The sequence below is a fragment of the Aythya ferina genome (assembly GCF_964211825.1).
Source record: "Aythya ferina genome assembly, chromosome: Z".
NCBI lineage: Eukaryota > Metazoa > Chordata > Aves > Anseriformes > Anatidae > Aythya > Aythya ferina.
In genome coordinates, this window is record NC_140299.1 from 11,316,409 (window position 1) to 11,336,148 (window position 19,740).

The 19,740-nt window shown below is 42.4% G+C and overlaps 1 protein-coding gene and 1 long non-coding RNA gene across 5 annotated transcripts in view; both read right to left on the bottom strand.

Moving 5' to 3' along the window:
* Nucleotides 1-9,163, bottom strand: part of ZFR (zinc finger RNA binding protein) — a 47,774-nt gene extending 38,611 nt beyond the window's left edge. For all 4 annotated transcript variants that reach the window (XR_014687014.1, XM_084503405.1, XM_084503404.1 and 1 more), the window contains exons 1-2: nt 9,061-9,163; nt 8,630-8,714 (exon numbers count right to left, since the gene is read on the bottom strand). Coding sequence is in view for 3 of the 4 variants with exons in the window: in XM_084503405.1 (XP_084359531.1) it covers nt 8,630-8,714; nt 9,061-9,097 (122 nt within the window). In the remaining variant the exon portion in view is untranslated. The remainder of the gene's footprint in view (nt 1-8,629; nt 8,715-9,060) is intronic.
* A 7,745-nt stretch (nt 9,164-16,908) lies between these two features.
* Nucleotides 16,909-19,695, bottom strand: LOC311426776. The gene is made up of 3 exons (XR_014687015.1): nt 19,511-19,695; nt 18,868-19,012; nt 16,909-17,511 (listed from the first exon to the last, which is right to left on the bottom strand). It is a non-coding gene; the product is annotated as an uncharacterized lncRNA (long non-coding RNA).
* Nucleotides 19,696-19,740: the final 45 nt, after the last annotated feature.

Genomic DNA, 19,740 nt, shown 5'->3' on the forward strand with positions numbered 1-19,740 from the left:
GACACCCAGAGCAGGATGCCCAGCTGTCCAGATGTGAAGACCACCAAGGAGAGAAACTCCACAACCTCTCTGGGCAACCTGTGCCAGTGCTGTCACCCGCACCGCAGAGAAGTGCTTTCTGATGCTCAGAGGGAACCTCCTTCACCTTGGTGGCCCACCAAGGTTGCCCTCAGTTGGGCTCTTTTCAGTATGTCCATGCCTCTCATGTACTGAGGAGTGAAGAACCACCCAGGCACAGTACTCAAGGTGTAGCCACACCAACACTAAATAAAGGGGAAGGATCATCTTCTCCTGACTTGCTAGCAAGACTTTGCCTAATGCAGCCAAGAACTCCATTAGCCTTCTTCACAGCAAGGGCATGTTGCTCACTCGTGTTCAACTCATGCTGCTGACTCATGTCCACCAGGACCTCTAGGTCCTTTTCTGCAGAATTGCCCCCCAGCAGGACTTTGTGATTCTTCTTGTTGAACTCCATCAAATCCTTGTCAGCCCACATCTCCAGGCTGTTGAGGTCCCTCTGGATGGCTGCATGGTCCTCTGGTGAGTAGACCACTCCTCCAGTTTGTATCACCTACACATTTACTGAGGATGTACTCTACCCCATTGTCCAGATTGGGAAGGAAGATGTTAAACAAGACTGGACCCATTCCAAAACACAGAGGCATCGAAGAGTTATGAGGGCCCAATTCTACACTGTGAAATCCGCTAAGCTATAGTATAGCTTAAAAAAAATAAAAAAGTGTGCTTGTAGGTATATTCAAGAAATGATTCAAAGCCTCTTCTGTGCTGCACAAAAATCTTCACCAAGGAAACTGCAGCAGTGTTTTTGATATAGAAGAAGAAATATGGTCTCTAGAAGTGTTTTTTTTTTTTCCCCCATTTTGAAAGTCCTTATTCCTTTCTCCACATGATGGTAGAACACTTCAAATTATTGTAGATCACAAGCTAGCCAGGAAGCAGATGTTGCTGATCAATAGCAATTAATGAAGAACTGGTGTCCACTTAGCAAAACATTATTGTCCAGTTCCAAAATAATAAAAGTTTGTCTAGTTTAAACAGCTATATAATAAAGATTGGCAAGTGAGTAGTATCCTTCCACAAAAAACAAGCTTAGATGGGAACTTTTAACTGTTAGATCTGATACAGCAGAACCCCCACCCCTCTTGTTAGTTATTTTTGTAAATGAACACTGATGGAAGGCTTGGATTTCCTGTGATTTATCTTCCTAACAATGACAGAGAACTAAGAGCACTTGAATTTAAGAAACAAATACTAAATCCTCCTCTGGAGTACACTTTGCTTTTGCCCGTTTCCAGATATTGGCCTTTTCTATTAAAAATAATTGAGGCTTTGCTAAAAAATTACACTGAAAGTAGAAAGCTTTATTTATTTAATGCTTTATTTCTTTTTTTTTTTTATTATTATTATTATTAATATCAAGCAAATGTAACACGTGGATATAATGCTGTCTGTTTTACCAGATAACTTCAGGTGACTTGAGATTATAAGATACTTTATTTTCCTCATTAGGACATCTGTGGAGCAAGCCATGCATTAAGAAACTTAATATGGTACTTTTTGCTATTATTGCCAGAGGAATTAACTTTCAAAAGAACACAGAATTTCTACACAGGGTATTCAGCATGTGAAAGGTAACAAAGAATATTACAAAAAAGGCTCCCTATAAGCCTTGCGTTTCACCACACAAACTTATTTAACTTAAAAATGAATTACAGCTCACATGCACATAAGACCATAGAATATAAAAATGCTGATCTCCTATGAATGTGTACTAACAACCAATACATAAATTTCAACTCTGCTGCTATTCCAGCTTGGTTTAGAGCATTGAAAACTCTTCCTAGAGGCAAAGGACATTCTTGTATTTTCATTTTTAGCGTTCTGAAGAGTGCTATTTGGACAGAGATTTTAGAGTAAATCTAAAACCAATTGTCTCAACCCAAATTACAAGCTTCCTCAGAAACAACAACTTCACTATGTTTCTTGCATATTTTTTCATTTAAATAAGTCATTTACATGACATCTTAGCACAACATTTGAGCTACTCAAACATAATTTTAAAAATACAAATATCTAGAACTTAAGACAAAAAATAAACTTTATTTCTTGAAAATTCCAACCTCTTCAAATATTTTAATATTAAGGAAACTGTACTTATTGAGACCCAACTGTGGGATTTTTCAAAGTTTCATAGACTATTCTATCAATAGCAGAATAGAAAATGTCTGTCTAAAAATATAATTCTGCAGTTTTTTCTTTCAATGACATCAAGATTGAAACGAGTACGACCTAACTCTGCAAAAACTGCATGAAGCGCTACAACCTGCTGCTTCTACAGAGAAATGGATAAAGTGGTACTACTGAATTAACTGGTCAGATGAAGTTTCAGATGTGTTAATGAAACTTGGGCAGAGTGAAAAATACTAAACATTTTTCTCCTGAACGATAAACAGCATAAAATGCTGAAATAAGATATTCAGTTACAGTAAGTTAGTTTGTATTTTAGAAGAGACTTCTGTTTTTCTGTAGCCTGTCACTCAATGTAAGCATCAAACTTTAATGAAGATTTAATATAATTTTTTTATTACTTCAACAAAATTTATTACTTCCTATTATCACAATTCTGTGAACAGAATATTGATTGTAATGCAATTCACAAAGAATCCAAACGGAGACATGAAGGTATGCAAGTGTACAACTCTCTTGAATCCTGTTAAATTTTAGCAGTTTCTGGTAATGCATTCTACAGTCCAACTACACATGACCTGAAGAAGACATTTCCTTATAGCAATTTTAACTTTCTCTTCCTCTTCCTTGTTTCTAAAAACATCTTTGTATCATTCTATTACAAAAAGTACTGACTGCAACTGCATAGCTAAATCATATGCTATCAATAATTCATCTCAAAGATGAATATGCTCATGCTTTTAATATACCTTTACCATTTAATCTTCACACTCATTCTCACCACCTTCTTAAGCCAATCAAATCAGATAATGTTTCTTCTCTCTGTACCTCTGACCATAGCTGCAAGCATCTACAACAGTGATGCAATATACACTCTGTATCTACCACCCCCACACTCAGTTGCACACAACAGACGGCTCATCCCTATATTGCTTTCTTCATTATCAAAACATTACTTTTCTTCAAGTCTAGTTAACAGCCACGTTCACAATGATAGCACAACAGAAGAAGAACTGAGCTCAAGATGTCACATCTGCCTGAAAAAATATCAACTACTAACATTTTCCCTGTCAGAAAAAGATACACTAAAATTGGCAAATTCTCTATTAGATGATAGAAACTTCAATAGTATGGAAAAATGTATTTAATTCTCAAAGCACTCTATATTTCCTGCCTTTAGCTGCTACTTTGCTTTTCTAGGTACCAATAATGCAACTGCACTTCACCCTACCTGGTGACAGACAAACTTTACAAAAAATTTAACACCTCAGAGTTACAATCAATCTATTTTGAGGTTACAACTACAAAAGACTTTAGAATCAACTGAAAAGTTTCCCCAAGCTCTTGGTTCTTAAAGTCACAAGCCTTTTGCAAATTTCACTTCATTGTCAGACTTCAGTCTTACAAACGACAAAGTTTTCTCTTATTACTGAGGCACCTTTCCTCCCCAAGCACCACCACCTCCCTGTCAATAGTCAACTGCAGAACTGGCACACAGCCCACACTAACAGAACCAGAGCTCCATATTGCCTTAGTAATGTTGGCACATCTCACTTGAGGGTGGCACTTCACTGGTTTGGAAACAAGTCTACCAAAATCTCTGCATAAACAGCAGTAGCTTATTGGACACTTCTTGTGTACATTAAGCAAGATGGAATAGCAGGTTTAAGACTACCATAGATTGAGCAAAGGAGAATCAGCAATACAGGCACCTTGATCATATCAAGAAGTTCATTTCACTAAAAGTGCACATCCTTTAAGATGTGATGCAACTCAGAGCAGCAAGGGTCATAAAATTCACAGATTGTAAAAATTGTAAATGCTTTCTATCTGATATAAGTAGGTTCATCCTGTGATAAAATTATGATTACTTTTGTTCCCCATTCATTTTAAGCACAGCACCTGAATGCCATACGAGCTAGAACTGTAAGAATTCACTTCCATATGGCTGCCTAGAAGACTGCATGTTAACCTAAACTCACAAGTGTCATGATTTGCTCTGGACCCAAGCAGCTTCCTTTGCCCTTCTGTGTTACACCTTGCAATATTGAATGTACAATATTCACGCTACTTGAGAGCAATTTGAAATTAACAAATCACTCCTAACTACCCAAGGGTCTCCCATCTATGACCTGTCTCATTACAGCAAAGCCTTGGTAAGAACATCACTAAGATGAAATTCAAATAGTTACTCTATCTTCTTGAAACCAAAATTTTAACGCGAGGTTGATTAAATGAGACCATTACATTTGCAAGCAAAGAAAAGCTCACTTCTCTATCCAAATGTTTCTCAATGCTCTCATCTTTCCACCAGCATCCCCATATCTTAATCACCCAACTTTAAAATAAAAGTGTAACAATGACTCTGCAGCATCAAAATAAGAATGCCTTTTTTTTTTTTTTTTTTTTTTTTAACATGTGAAAGACAAGCCAATACTAAGCTCTTCATTTCAAACCAAAGACACACAGTGGTTCATGTGAGCTGCAATGTGCACACACACAAGAGAAGAATAGTGGTATCACCAAATTACACATTTATTTCAGACTCCTAAATAGATTAGAACAGATACTGAAAAAAGTAACAGATGAGTTTTGCACTGCACGCAGATTTATAACTTTAGGTCGTAATACCACCATCAGCAGAAAGTACAAATTGTAAAGCTATTCCAATATTCAGAGAAATTTCCTGTATGGGTATTTGCATAATCTGATTCTTCTCTCATTAAGTCATGATATTATTACTGTGCAGTTCACAGAAGAATTCTAAATGAAGCGGGCAGCAGGAAATTTTATGCAGTAACAACATTGAAAGGAACAAGAATGCTTCTAATCCATTATTTATAGGTTTAAAGGGCACTTAGCTCTTTTGCTGCCTTTGATTAAGTATGAAATGAGGTAAGATTTCAGATGTACTTTATGAAAACTAATATTTATGAACAAATAAAAAAGACATCTATTCCCTTTCTTATCTAGCCAATTCAGGAGCTATACTGCTTACATGTCACAACAGTAAACATGTTATCAACTCCTGAACACTCTGCTCATGAATCTCCCAAACCCAAGATCTAACATATGTGCAGCTACTGATCATTCACTCAGCACACGAAGGATGAGACAATATTTAAATGATCCACCATGGCCACAAACAACCCAGAATCACAGGAAGACATGCAGTGATTTCTATGTCAATAATAGCTTCATCATCTTTTCATTTCTTGACATTAAGAAGCCACCTCCTTGAGCCCAACACTTTTAATACGTTGTGTCTTCACTACCATTAATGTGAATCAGACTTAACATTTTGAGAAAAAAGAATTCCAACAGGCTTCATACCGGTCATCTATGAGCCTGCAATTAAGTACAGAAAACCTCTGCTGCAAACACCTTTCAACTATCAATTAGTATGTCAGATTTTCTCCTCTGAAACTGTATCTCAGAAACTACTTAGACCCTCTACTTTCTGATGCAAAGTTCTTTTTATTCCCATCTGCATGTTTTCAACAGAAAATTTAACGGTTTTGCACTTTGAGATATTCCAAGAAAGGCCTATATCCTACAAAGAACTGCAAAGACTTTTTTGCACTTAGCTGAAGTGCTGAACAAGATTCTACAAATCATCATAAAGAAGCACTGATATTCCCTTTAAAGTCGTATCCTGAAGTCCTCCCAATGCACCAGAATTTTTGACAGCCATTTTGTCAAGAGAGAAACCAAAAATGTGACTAATCATGTTTATTATGAACATTTCTGTTACTTTCTATAAAACCCAGAGCAGTAAAACTTATGTCCTGGTTTCAGTTAGAACAGAGTTAATTTTCCTCCTAGTAGCTGGTAGGATGCTATGTTTTGGCTTAGTATGAGAAGAGTGCCAATAACATGCTTATGTTTTAATTGTTGCAGAGCAGTGCTTACACCGAGGACGTTTCAGCTTCTCACTCTGTCCTGCCAACGGGCAGGCTGGGGGTGCAACAAGAGCTGGGAGTGCAGCAAGAGCTGGGAAGGGTCAGATCTAGGACAACTTGTAACTGGCTTATAACAAAAAAGAATAAAAAAAACAAAGTCCGCAGTTGCAAGTGTCTGATTTTCCCTCCTAAACCACCTGTTATATTGATCAACTTTTTTAAATCCACAGACTACTTTTGTGGCCAGAAGTCTTCTGTGGATTTATGAGGCCCACCTGTGTGTTAGCTAGCAGATAAACATTCATCCGCATTCTCTACAATCCTGGTTTCTGATGAGGCAGGAATTTTAGTATTTTTATATATTGTGATACTTTGAATACTGGTAACAAGCTTAAAGAGCATTTTGCAATATTACATCTTCAATTATCTTTCCCTGATGGCCTCTATCTCTACCTAAAACATACTAGAGTAGAATATACATTTTGTAGCACTCAGTAAATAAGCCACTAAGGACCTGTCAAATCTGCTTTATGAATCTAAGACCCCCTTTCAGCTGCTCCAAGTGATTTCTGTGGTTTTTGATCAAAATATTCAATTTCTCTCTTAAGAAAGGACTGCTTTAATACTGGTTGCTGTGTCTCATCACTTTCAGACACAGTACACATTCAAACCATTTATAGGACACAAAGTCTTACTGATATACTTGTGGTAGGAAAGGGGAAAAACTATCTTTTGATCAGTTTTTCCATTTTCTCAAGAACGCATTTATGATTAACTATGAAAACAGTTTTGAACTTGAACTTTATTCCAATTACACACTCTAATATTACAATGCAAAAGGAAAGTTCAACTGAGCTGTTCAGGTTCTTAAGTCTATATACCTACCCCCTCAGCTTCACAACAAAAGCAAAAATAATTTTAAAAATTCATCTCCATAACTGCAGTCATATGGACCTCACAGTTTATTATTCATTAAGAATCATTCATTAAGATCATTTCTTAAAAAAAATAAAAATAAAAGAAAATCCACTATGCTATTTAAAATCTGTTCTACAACCCATGAGAACCCAGTTTCAAATTTCACTATAACTGTCAAGTAACACATAAATACACCATGAGCACCTCATCTTAAAAGAACTAGTAGATGTGCTAATTTTAATCCCTTCCTTTAAATATTCAACATTGAAGATAAATGAAAACAAACATATTTTATATCTATTTCCAGGAAAGAATAGATGCACCGACTTTAGCATCATTGCAAGACCTCTATAGAACTGTACTCTCCTGAAACTACACCAGGTATGCAAGTTTGATTTGCTTGTTAACAATGGTTAACATTAGCTTTTTTAACAGTAATTACATTAGCTTGTTAACATTTGCATTTGTTTGTTAATAACCTCTGATATATTTGCTTTATTACTACATTTTTTCCATTAGTCAAGACTTAGGTGTTTAGGGCGATCTTTATTAGAGATGTATAAAACAAATAATGGGGATTAAAATGTTGGCTTCAAGGTACTACTCCAATACAAATCAAAAATGTAAAGATGTTTCTGGTTATATAATTTGCTTTTTTTTGTTGCCAAATTAAGAGCATTCATTTCAGAAAGAGACAATAGATGCTACCAATTATCACTTTTTTGTTTTTCAACTCCGATACACAGTCTTTGATGCACAAAGATACCAAGATTTAAGGGAGTACGTCATGCATTACATAAAAGAGGTACAGTTTCAGATCCCTGAGCTCCACTCCAAGACTTTCCCCTGGTCCTAGATAACCAAGTAAGGAAATCTTTTTAAAAAGGTGCTTGCTTGGCCATGAAAGTACATTCCCTATTTTCTCAGGCAAGCATTAATTACAACATTGCTTCAGCGAAACGAGACAATCCCCTGTATTTCCCCGAGCTTCAGCTCTTGCCCTATCCATCCAGTCTCCCACCAGCTGGGATGGTGTAATTTTAAAGGATTCTGTCCTCCCACGCTGACAGAGGTGGGGGCAAAGACACGGGGGGGGAGGGGGGGGGGCAAACCCTGTCCTCCCTGCAGCTGAAGGAGATGGGCCCGGGGGCGGCAGGCGGTAATTCGCTGGTGTTGTTGACTGCAAGTGGCCATTTTAACGTTAAGGGCCTCGGGACCTGATGCTGCCGCTGATCCTCCTCCTCCTCCTCCCACCGTGGTGCCCAGCTCCACCTCCCCACCCTCACACCACGGGGGACGCGGGTGGCAGCAGGATAAGCAAAACACACCCTCGGGCGGGGCAAGGCGAGCAGAAGGGTCCCTGGCACCACCACCCGGGGGGGTGGGGGAGGGGGGGGGGGTTGGGACGGGGACGGGGTGCGGAGGAGGCCCCCAAAAGGGGGGCAGCGAGCCCCAGGCTCCCCTCGGGAAGGGGGGTGCGGGGAGGGGGGGAGGCTGCGGGAGCTGAAAGGGAGGGAGCAGGGGGAGAAGGGGGCTGCGGGCCCGGGCGGAGGGGAAGGAGGGCGGGGCGGGGAAAAAGAGTGAAGCGCATCGGCGGTTACCTGTACTGAGCAGCAGCCCCGCTGTGGGTGAACCCAAAGTAGTTGCCGGTGGCCATTTTGGCATCTTCTCCCAGCCGGCCGGGCACTGCGGCGGCGGCGGTAACCGACAGGAGGCGGCGGTCGGGGCCATGACAGGAGTAGGGGAGGGTGGAAGGGGGGGGAGGGGGGGGGATAGAGGTGGAGGAGGAGGAGGGGGTGAGGGGGAGAAGGGGACAGACGGACAGGGGACAGACAGAACGAGCCCGGTCAGCCGAGGCACCTCAGCACCCCCCCCCCCCCCCCGCATCCCCTTCCCCTCATCCCTTCCCCTCACAACCTCCCCCCTCCCCCCCCCCCCCCCCCCCGCATCCCCTTCCCCTCCCCCCTTCCCCGCTCCCCTCACGGCCGCCCCCATAACCCCCCCCCCCCCCCCCCCCAGCGCCGTTACTCACCATAGGTGAACGAAACTACCGGGCATATGGGAATCATGAGTCCGAGCTGGCGGCGGCGGCAGCGGCGGCGTCTGAACTCTCAACTCTCACCCCCCCCCCCTCCCGCCGCCTCCTCCTCCTCCTCCTCCTCCTCCACCACCTCCGCCTCCTCCTCCTCAGCGCCGCGCTCGCTGCCTCCCTCCCTCCCTCCCACCCACCTACGGCGACAACGGCGGAGTGCGGCCGGGCCGGCGCCGTGCGCACCCAGAAGATGCGCGCGGGGGGCGCTGGGAGTTGTAGTCCGCCCGCCCGCCCGCGCCGTGAGCGCCGCGAGCGCCGCCGCAGCTCGGAGAGCCGAGCCCCCGGAGGGTGCGCGTGCGCGGGATGTGCGAAAGGCTGCTGGGAGGTGTAGTTCTTCTGTGTGAGGCCCTAGGCGTGAGGGAGCAGCGCGTGTACCTCCTCGCTCCCTCCATTACTCTGTGTGTGTGCCCGTAGCCGCACCACGGGCGTACCCGTGAGCTTATATGGCAAAGTATAGGGCTGATTTCCCATTCCTGCCTACGCAGGGAGCACACGCAGCAGCCAGTAACACAAGGGGTGCCCACCACCTGTGCCCCACGCCATACCTGTCCCCACGCACCTACCAGAGGTGTCCCACCCCAGCACCTTCCCACCCCAACCCTGACACACACACCAAGCACCCAGCTACCGCACTCACAAGGCCACGCAGCCAGAAGACAGCACAAACAGTTGCATTCACACAGAGCTCGCCACAAAACCTACAGTTGGCTCCATTTGCCATGACTGAGCTCCAAATTCACCTGTGCACTGTGGTGTGCCACCACAACCATGCAAGAGAAAAGCAGAGTAGCTGTCACCCAACTGAGGCCATGTGCACACCTAGCCTGACCCGTCCCCACCATACCACAGCTTGCCCACAAATTCCCATAGTTCCCTATGCTTATTTTGCACGCAAGGTAAAGACTTACATGTACACGGCACATTTATCAGATGTTTCCACACGGCAACAGTCCACCAAATTGCTCCTAGAAACTGTGGGGCAGCATACTGCAGGCCATGCAGTTAGCTCTGGGTGACTGAACCTGCACCTGTGCAGTTCTGTTCCTGTTAGCGTGGGAATAGAAATGTTGTTTTTGCACAGTTATGTTGTTTAGAGGAAAGGAATGTAGCATTAAGATATGCTTACAGTGATAAGCATATCTTACCCCTGTAGCCCCCCCAGAGGGGTGCTTCATCTCCGGCATCTGGAGCACCTCCTTCCCATACTTCTGTGCTGATCTTGGTGTCTGCGGGGAGGTTTCTCACTCCTCGCTCTCCCAGCTGCTGTTGAGCAGCAGGTTTATGTTTGTTTGGTTGTTTTCGTGGATGTGTTCTCACAGAGGCATGGACTGTATTGCTCATGGCTTGGCTCTGAGCAGCAGTGGGCCTCTTTGGGGCCGGATGAAATTGTCCCTTATCTGCCACGGGGAGGCTTCTGGATTTTTCTCACGGGGGCTGCCACTGCAGCCTCCCTCCTTCCCCCCCAAACCTTCCCATTGAACCCAATACCTGGGACAGCTAGGTCATTACTGGCTTGTAAAGTATCAGGGATTAAATGAACTAATGAAACCGTAAATGTGATGGGGGTAGAAGGGGCTGGGATAACAGTGCCACTTTTGGGGGATACCAAGCTGAGACTAGGGGATAAAATGATCACTGGGCAATTATTGTATGTACCCAAGGCAGGGACTAACTTGTTGGGAAGGGATTTGACGATGAAATTGGGCATTCAAATAGTAAATTGTTAGACTGGAATAACAGTGTTATTAATGGAGTGCTCTCAGGCCCTGAGAGCAAAGATACATTCCCCTCTGGCTGGAAAGACCCTGAAATGGGGGTGGAAGCAACATTACAGGCAGACAGTTTTACCTCAGGGGTTTACAGGGCAACCTATTTGTTTGGGCAAGTTCTAGAACAGATTTTGGAGCAATTGCAACCTCCTGAGGAGGTATTACTGTTACAAATATGTGGATGATCTTTTACTGTCAGGACAGGAGAAAACACTTGTGAAGGAAGTTACTAACAAGCTATTCAACTTTCTGGGAAAGCAGCAGTGACCATGTCACCTTTAAGTAATGCTTCCCTCTGAGCATTGGCCGCTTCTCAAAACTCTGAATACAGCAAAACTTGAAGCCTTAAATACTTTCATCTCGTTTGTGTGCTTTGCACTGTGACATGCAGTTTTCATAAACGAACCAAGGCTCATAAAACAGCACTTCTGGATTAATCTCATCTGAAGTTTACATTATTACAGCTACATATGAAGCACAGGTATTTACGAAGCCAAGCATCCTTGCCAATTCAATGAACATAGTTCATTGGTCATTATTATTAGCTTCACATAGGAACTAAATAGCACTGTACCTCTCGTTCTTTCTTATCCTAATCAAGCACAATAGGAAAATGAACCTGCATGGGAAAAGGAATAAATTTCCAACCTTTGTTGTGCACTTTTAGTAAAAAAGCTGTTCTGTGAAGAAAGCAGATACCGGGTAAAGACATTTTATTGTTGTTGCTTAGAAAAACAAAAGTCCTAATCCTGCAACTAAATAACAGAGTACTTCAGGAGAAGGCTCTATACAAATGCTTCATAGAAGAATTTACAGGACATGACCTCTGTCACTATATCCTTAATGGACTCAGGATACATAAATGAGATAGCTATACTCTCCTTGTTTTAGTAAACATTGTTCATAATTCAAAAATCAAAGAATCATTGTTCATAATTCAAAAATCAAGAATCAAAAAATCATGGCACTTCAACAAAAAGGAAATTGAAGTTTTATTTGTTCCACCGCCTTTCAAGTTCTTTCAGTTAAAACCTCTCAATATAGTGAAAAATAAAGTATACAATACACATTTCATTAAAAACATATGCATCTCTATACACACATAGACATTCACACACCTTTTGAAATTGTAACAATAAAGTTATATTTTTCAAATAGTCAGGCTTGCAATTGCTTATTTCTTCTAGATTGATGAATGTGGACTATCTTCTCCCTGTTAAACCTTTGGTTTCAAAAGCTGAAGAAAAATAAATCTTTTTTATTCGTAAGACATTTGCATTTTAGGTTTCATAGTTTCTTTTATTCAAGTAATTTCTAGGAGTCTAACCTAAATATTCCATCCTATATCTTGTGATTTCAGCACTGTATATGTCTGTGCATAAGCTCCTGCTTGGCAGCTCAATTCAGCTGCAATTTCAGCAGAAGTTTCAGATTACTTTTCCAGTTGAATTTTGTACATTGAATCTTTAGTATATATATCACTTGAAAAAGATATATAACACATTATGAGAAGCCACACTTATTAAGCATGACAAAAAAAGAGTTTAAGACTTGTCATATTCTTGGAAAAAAAAAAAAAAGAGTGGTAGAAGTCTTTCTCTGAGCAGTTCCCTCATAAGAACCTGATGCTTCTTGATGACTTTGTAAACCATTACATAACATCTATTTATGTTACTGCTAGCTCACAGGATCAGATTCATAGTCTATACTTAAGAAAACCTCAATGGTTTATCATTCAGAGATGCGATCTTGTTTTATGTATATCAGATTTACTGCAAAATGAAGCAGTAATAAATTTAATTAGGCCCTTTAGGGCATTTTGAACTTTACCTATTTCTATATCCTTGACTGGAAGGAAAATAAATGGAGTGATAAACAGCAAATCACGAGGCAGAGGGAGAAATGCAGAAAAGCTTTAGTGAAACATTCAAAAGATTTTTTTCCAAATAGGAAAAAAAAATTCTCCATCTATGTTCCTATTAAAGTTATGGAACAACTGCCAAGAATTTCCAGAATGAAAATCTACAGTGGAGACAAAACTTCAAACTGGGATTAAACAGTACAGCTACTCTATTTGTCCAAAGCTCAGTGCATCTAAAAATACCAGACAAAACTGGCAAGCTAGCATTAAGAAAAACAGATCTTTGACCTTCATTTCATATATATGAAAGGAGATCACCAAAATACAGCAAGAATAAAGTCCACAATTTAACACGCAGTGGCATCAGTCCTACTTTAAAAGAAGCACGTCCCTGCCACTACCACAGGCCCCCAAGACCGCAATTTAAACAGAAACAAAACAAAACAAAACACACCTCTAAATTTCTGAATCTTACTCTGAAGGCTCTCAGCTGGCTTGTTTGACCACCAGAGGGCAGGGCAGATGTAGCAGCAGATTAAAGCTTTACTCACAGCAAGTACAGAACACGCTCACAAAAACTGCAACTTTTATTTCCTGAATAGGTAATTTAACATCTAGTGCTCTCTTTGAAAAAGCCCTGAATAGGAGCATTTTTTTTTTCTATTAGTTTAAGGAATCCAGTACTATCTTCTCACCTGGAAATTATTTCAGAGAGCTATACAGAGGTAAGACATTTATCATCGTATTGACATTCTTTTGAAGTGAAATTATGTTTTATAAGCAGAGAAGACAAAAAAGTGATGTTTTCACTAAGACTTTAAGTGATTAATGTAAAAAAAATATTACCTTTTAACAACAGGGTTTAGAACTTGAACAGTGATGAGAACAACATATATGACAGTAAAATAAATAAAAAATATTTATTATATCATATGTCAAAGTTATTAATGTTTATAATACCTACTTGCAACAGGAAAAAAAAAAAAGTCCCAACATTCAACCATAACACAAAGATGTGTAAGTGTTAATGCAAACTGAAATCACACATCAGACACATGGGGGAAATGAACCAGTTACAGTATACAAGCAAAAATAATGCCTAACAATGCACTTTGTCTTTCCTGAAGCTAAAAGAAAAAAAAAAAAGTCTGTGTGGAAGCTAGCCTTACACTCCTCTTCCAATTTTTTCACTCATCTGTTATACTATTAAGTACTGAATATTAAAACTTTAAGAGCTGTCTCTCATTCTGTCTTCCCCAAAATGTGTCTCATACTGTCGCATTAAGGGGTGTAGCTGACTAATGGTTATGGGTCCAGTGGGATTCAAGGTACTAACTATCGCAATCACAGATTCACCAATAACACATGAACTGTTAGGGATCCAGTCGGATTCAGAGCACTGAACTACCGCAGTCATGGATTCACCAATAACATACAACCACCTTTACTCTAGTCGCATTTAATGAGAACTATCACGGCTAGGAACAACGCATTCAAGTGCAATTTATTACAGCAACAGGTACACACGTTCTTTGAATTGCCAGCAATAGTGACTGCCTGCAAAAGCAAGCAAGCATGCATGAAATACACAGGTGACACAGGTGCGCAGCCTGGAAATTCATGCATTAAAAGGCAAAAAGACACTACAGAGATTTTTAAGTTTCCACAAGAGACACACAGTATAACCACATGTTCAAATCTCACCCAAAGGCATCCCAATGGAGGGGGGAAGAAAGACTCAGCCTATCGACTGATCCCAGGAGTCAGGAAGTCCTCTGGATGGTGTATTCCCTTGGGATGGTATCTCCCCTGACAGTCATAATTTCCCCTCACATCCCCTCTCTCTTAGGCCAATTTATATTATTTTCTATCTTTCAGGTGGAGGTTGAGTAACTCTAGTCAAGCATATCTTAGTTATGATTGGTGAAAAGTTCTCCCATCTCCATTTAAAGTAATAGGCTCTGAGAAATTCAGAGCGCATGCTCAGTGAGGGGTGGTCACACCTTGGAGGCGGGTAGCTTTTGGGATGGAGGTGTGTTTTGGTATTTTAACAATATTATAATGAGCAGAATGTGGCCCTCATAATCCACCAGGAAATGTTTGGTAACCTGCTACAACACTTGGATGTAGGCAAGTCAATGGGGCCAGATGGGATCCACCCAAGGGTACTGAGAGACCTGGCGGAGGAGCTGGCCAAGCCGCTTTCCATCATTTATCAGCAGTCCTGGCGATCGGGGGAGGTCCCAGTTGACTGGTGGCTAGCAAAGGTGACGCCCATCTACAAGAAGGGCCGGAGGGCAGACCCAGGGAACAATAGGCCTGTCAGTTTGACCTCAGTGCCAGGAAAGCTCATGGAGCAGATTATCGTGAGTGTCATCATGCAGCACTTGCAGGGCAAGCAGGAGATCAGGCCCAGTCAGAATGGGTTTATGAAAGGCAGATCCTGCTTGACGAACCTGATCTCCTTCTATGACAAAGTGACGCGCTGGGTGGATGAGGGAAAGGCTGTGGATGTGGTCTACCTGGACTTCAGGAAGGCTTTTGATGCCTTTTCTCACAACATACTCCTCAAGAAACTGGCTGCTCATGGCATGGACTGACGTATGCTTCATTGGGTTGGAAACTGGCTGGATAGCCGGGCCCAAAGAGTCGTGGTGAATGGAGTCAAATCCAGTTGGAGGCCGGTCACTAGTGGCATTCCCCAGGGCTTGGTACTGGGGCCAGTCCTCTTTAATATCTTTATCGATGATCTGGATGAGGGGATTGAGTGCACCCTCAGTAAGTTTGCAGATGACACCAAGTTAGGTGCGTGTGTTGATCTGCTCAAGGGTAGGAAGGCTCTGCAGGAGGATCTGGATAGGCTGCACCGATGGGCTGAGGCCAACTGTATGAAGTTCAACAAGGCCAAGTGCCGAGTCCTGCACCTGGGGCACAACAACCCCAAACAGAGCTACAGGCTGGGAGAGGAGTGGTTGGAAAGCTGCCTGGCAGAGAAGGACCTGGGAGTATTGGTGGATAGTTGGCTGAATATGAGCCAGCAGTGTGCTCAGGTGGCCAAGAAGGCCAACGGCATCCTGGCTTGTATAAGAAGCAGTGTGACCAGCAGGGCTAGGGAAGTGATTGTCCCCCTGTACTCAGCTCTGGTGAGGCTGTACCTTGAGTACTGTGTTCAGTTTTGGGCCCCTCGCTACAAGAAGGACATGGAGGTGCTCAAGAGAGCCCAGAGAAGGGTGACCAAGCTGGTGAGGGGTCTGGAGAACAAGTCTTACAAGGAGTGGCTGAGGGAGCTGGGCTTGTTCAGCCTGGAGGAAAGGAGGCTCAGGAGAGACCTTATTGCTCTCTACAGGTACCTTAAAGGAGGCTGTAGCGAGGTGGGGGCTGGCCTGTTCTCCCATGTGCCTGGTGACAGGACAAGGGGGAATGGGCTAAAGTTGCGCCAGGGGAGGTTTAGGTTGGATGTTAGGAAGAACTTCTTTATGGAAAGGGTTGTTAGGCATTGGAATGGGCTGCCCAGGGAAGTGGTGGAGTCACTATCCCTGGAGGTCTGTAAAAGATGTTTAGATGTAGAGCTTAGTGATATGGTTTAGTGGAGGACTGGTTAGTGTTAGGTCAGAGGTTGGACTAGGTGATTTTGGAGGTCTCTTCCAACCTAGACGATTCTGTGATTCTATGATTCTGTGAAAAGTACACTAGGGTACAGCATTTGTCAAAACATGTCAGGTTGTTGGCTCAGGGTAGCAAAAAGTGCAGCTTATCAGTCTCAGTGTGCACAAGAACAATCGAGTCTCCACCTGGTCAAAGAGCCTAGCCGTGGTGTCTCCACTCCACTCTACGCTCTGTACTGTTCCTTAGAGCTAGCACACCAGGTTTCCGCAGCACGACAGCATCTGAGGTTGGAAACCTAGGGAACGCTGAGGTAGTAGAACTACACCCTACCCTGAAAGCCTCTTCAATGCCCTACATTTTCTTTGAAATGTGAATGTTAGTTTTATTTTCCTAGTTACTTTAGGCAATTGCACCATACATACCAACTCTAGTATTTGTAAGTAGCAGAGTCAACTGTTGTGGTTAATAATTGCTCCATGTTCATAAGTATGAGCTTGCAGTTTTCAGCATTCCTGTTCAAATCTCCATGTTATAATTCCTCTTTGAAGAAAAAGCTAAAGCCTTTTAAGGCAGCTACTGAAGGAAAGTGTCTGATGAGAGAACAAATCCATTACAAAAAACTATTTCAAGAGCTTAGAAGGTGAACTATACCCCTTTGGTGGATAGATGACTCACTCAGAAGGTAACAGAACAAATTTACCTTGCAAAGATTAAGGCTCCTTCCCCACATTTTAAAAGCCAGCATCTTTTCTTAGTATCTTCTTTCTTCTTTTTAAATAGAACAAAATACAGTAAGGGTAATTTACCAAAAAGCTCAAAGAGCCACTAAACTTAACTACTAGAATAATTCTCAAAGAAACCCATCATTACAGAAGAACGTAACATGAAAACCTCAGATGCAGCAAACACTCCCTTCCCCTCACTCACCTGTTGTTTGGGAATTCAGCTATAAAAATAAACTTGGTGCTTGCTTTGGAGGAAATGTTGCAGGTGGAAGAGGTTAACTCATTAAGATCCAGCAGAAAAATCTCTTTTTTTTTCAGTCATTTTGTTTTATTTCAAGGCTGAGGGACTCACATAAAAATGCATAAAGCACTGCTGATCTGAATGTGATGCTCCTAAAACCTTTGCGTTCTTTGTATACCAGGTGTTGACCTATAAGAAAGCAAAGCAGATAGGGATTACAAAGATCTGAACTGCTGTTACTATTCTAATATGAAAGTTAGTAAAAGCCTTGAAGCCAATAGCTATGTCATGGTCTGAGAATATTTTTTTGCATTAATGTTCTCTATATGGAGACGATCTTGTGTGGAATGCCTTTAGTCTTGCTGTTAAGCATTAAGTACTGAGAGATCGTTTTTTCATCTTCCATGAATAAATGGCTTGACAATCTTGATATTTGATCAGTGGTGATAATTACTAATATTTACATGCATGCGATTTACTGTGCTTTACTTCTAGGTAAACAAACATCATTTTATTTTCCAAAGGTCAGGCTTCTAGTAAGAACTGTGTATTTTTCTATTTGTTTTGCAAGACGTGTAACAGCATTATGAAATGGGGAATTTCCAAGAATTAGTTAAAATAGCACACCTCTAATTTTTGGTATTAACTTCCTGTTTTTCATAGTGAAAACTATGAAAAACTCATGGATTCCTTCTAGAAATCTCATCTCTCAACCTCCCTTTATATAAGTATTTCAGAAACACTGTCTAGGATTGCTGACTTTTGGTATTATCCTCATTTGAAATTTATTTATCCTTCTGACCCTGTCTCATGAACAGGGATCTTTGTAATCCAGAAAGCAAAACTTTTGATTTTAAACACTTTATTAAGAGATGTCTGCTCTTGGAACAGCAGGGGCAGATTACATAGCACTCTGTGCCATCTTTATTCATAACAGCTTTACTTGGAAGCTAGGGCTGGGACTAGAGCACACTTCCCATTTCTGATTGTTTACACTCTTTTTTTTTTTTTGGAAAAGCTCACATTGTCATGGTAGCAAAAGCACAGGTTGAGAGATAACGATAAAGAGACTAAAGTAAACTGACAGTGAGTATCTGAAGTACTGTCATCCTGCCATGCTTACAGTACTACATGACCAACTGGTGCTAACAGGGATCAGCAAACTATGACAGGCTGTGGTAGTTTCGTGTGAAGTTACATTGATTGCAACAATATTTTAACAGTAATAAATCTCATCATGGACTCCTAGAATCCTGGAGTCATTCAGGTTGTAAGAGACCTTCAGGATCACCAAGTCCAACCATCACCTAACACTACCAAGCCCACCATTAAATAATGACCATGCCCATTAGTGCCACACTGACACAATTCTTAATATCTCCAGCGATGACGACTTTACCACTCCCCTGATTAGCCTGTTCCAATGTAAAACTTTCCGTTTTTTTTCCTGATCTCCAATTTAAAACTCCCCTGGTGCAACCTGAGGCCATTTTCTTGCGTCCTATCACTTGTCACCTGAGAAAAAGCAACCAACACCCTCCTCACCACAACCTCCTTCCAGGTAGTTGTAGGGAGCGATGAGGTCTGCCTGCAGCTTTTTCATCTTGTTTCTCAAAATGTTTTGAAGTGTTCACAGATGCTGTCCAAACCCATGTTGCTCTCAAGTTTACCCGCAAAGGAAGGCCAGAAACTGAAACAGAGTGTAGGGAATACAGAAAGAACACGGTGAGAAACCGCTCCTGCTCCAACAGCATACCTGGCTGCTGCACTGCAAGAAGTCTTCTCCACCAACAAAGACGGGGGAAAAGGGCACAACCTCCCAAAACGAGGCATCATTTTGGCTTATCCCAGCACCTACTTGCACACGCGTTCAGGTGAATTAAGCCTACTGCTCTTTCTCAGGCACTGACACAGGAGAGAGCACCAGCAGGGCGCTTCAGATGCAGCGTGCTTTGGCGTGAATACCCACCAGGGGATGCCAAATTATATTTTCAAGGTCTTTTTGGTCAGATTTCTGGGTTGGTTGGCTTGCTTTGTGGTGTCGTGTCCCACCCCACATAGACAGGGGGGCTTCCCAAAAGCGGATTTTTACCACAGACACCGAGAACCTGCGGCCCCGGGAGGGGAGCCCTGAGCTTGCCGCCGAGAGGGCGGCAAGGAGGCTCAGCCCTCACCCTCCGCCACACACCTGCAGGGAGGAAAACGAAGAGGGAGGGGAAGAAAGGGGAAGCGGCGCTTTCCTGGACAGCGCCTCAGGTGACGGCCGGCGCTGCGGTTTCGGCATGCAAAGCAGGAGCGGCGGCGGCGCCCTTTCATCGCGTTTCCTCCCGTCACCTCAGCGAGCTCGAGGAACGGCCGCAGCAGGCGGCCATTTCCACCCCCCCCACCCCCCTCCTTCCCGCCATTGCCCCTCAGCAG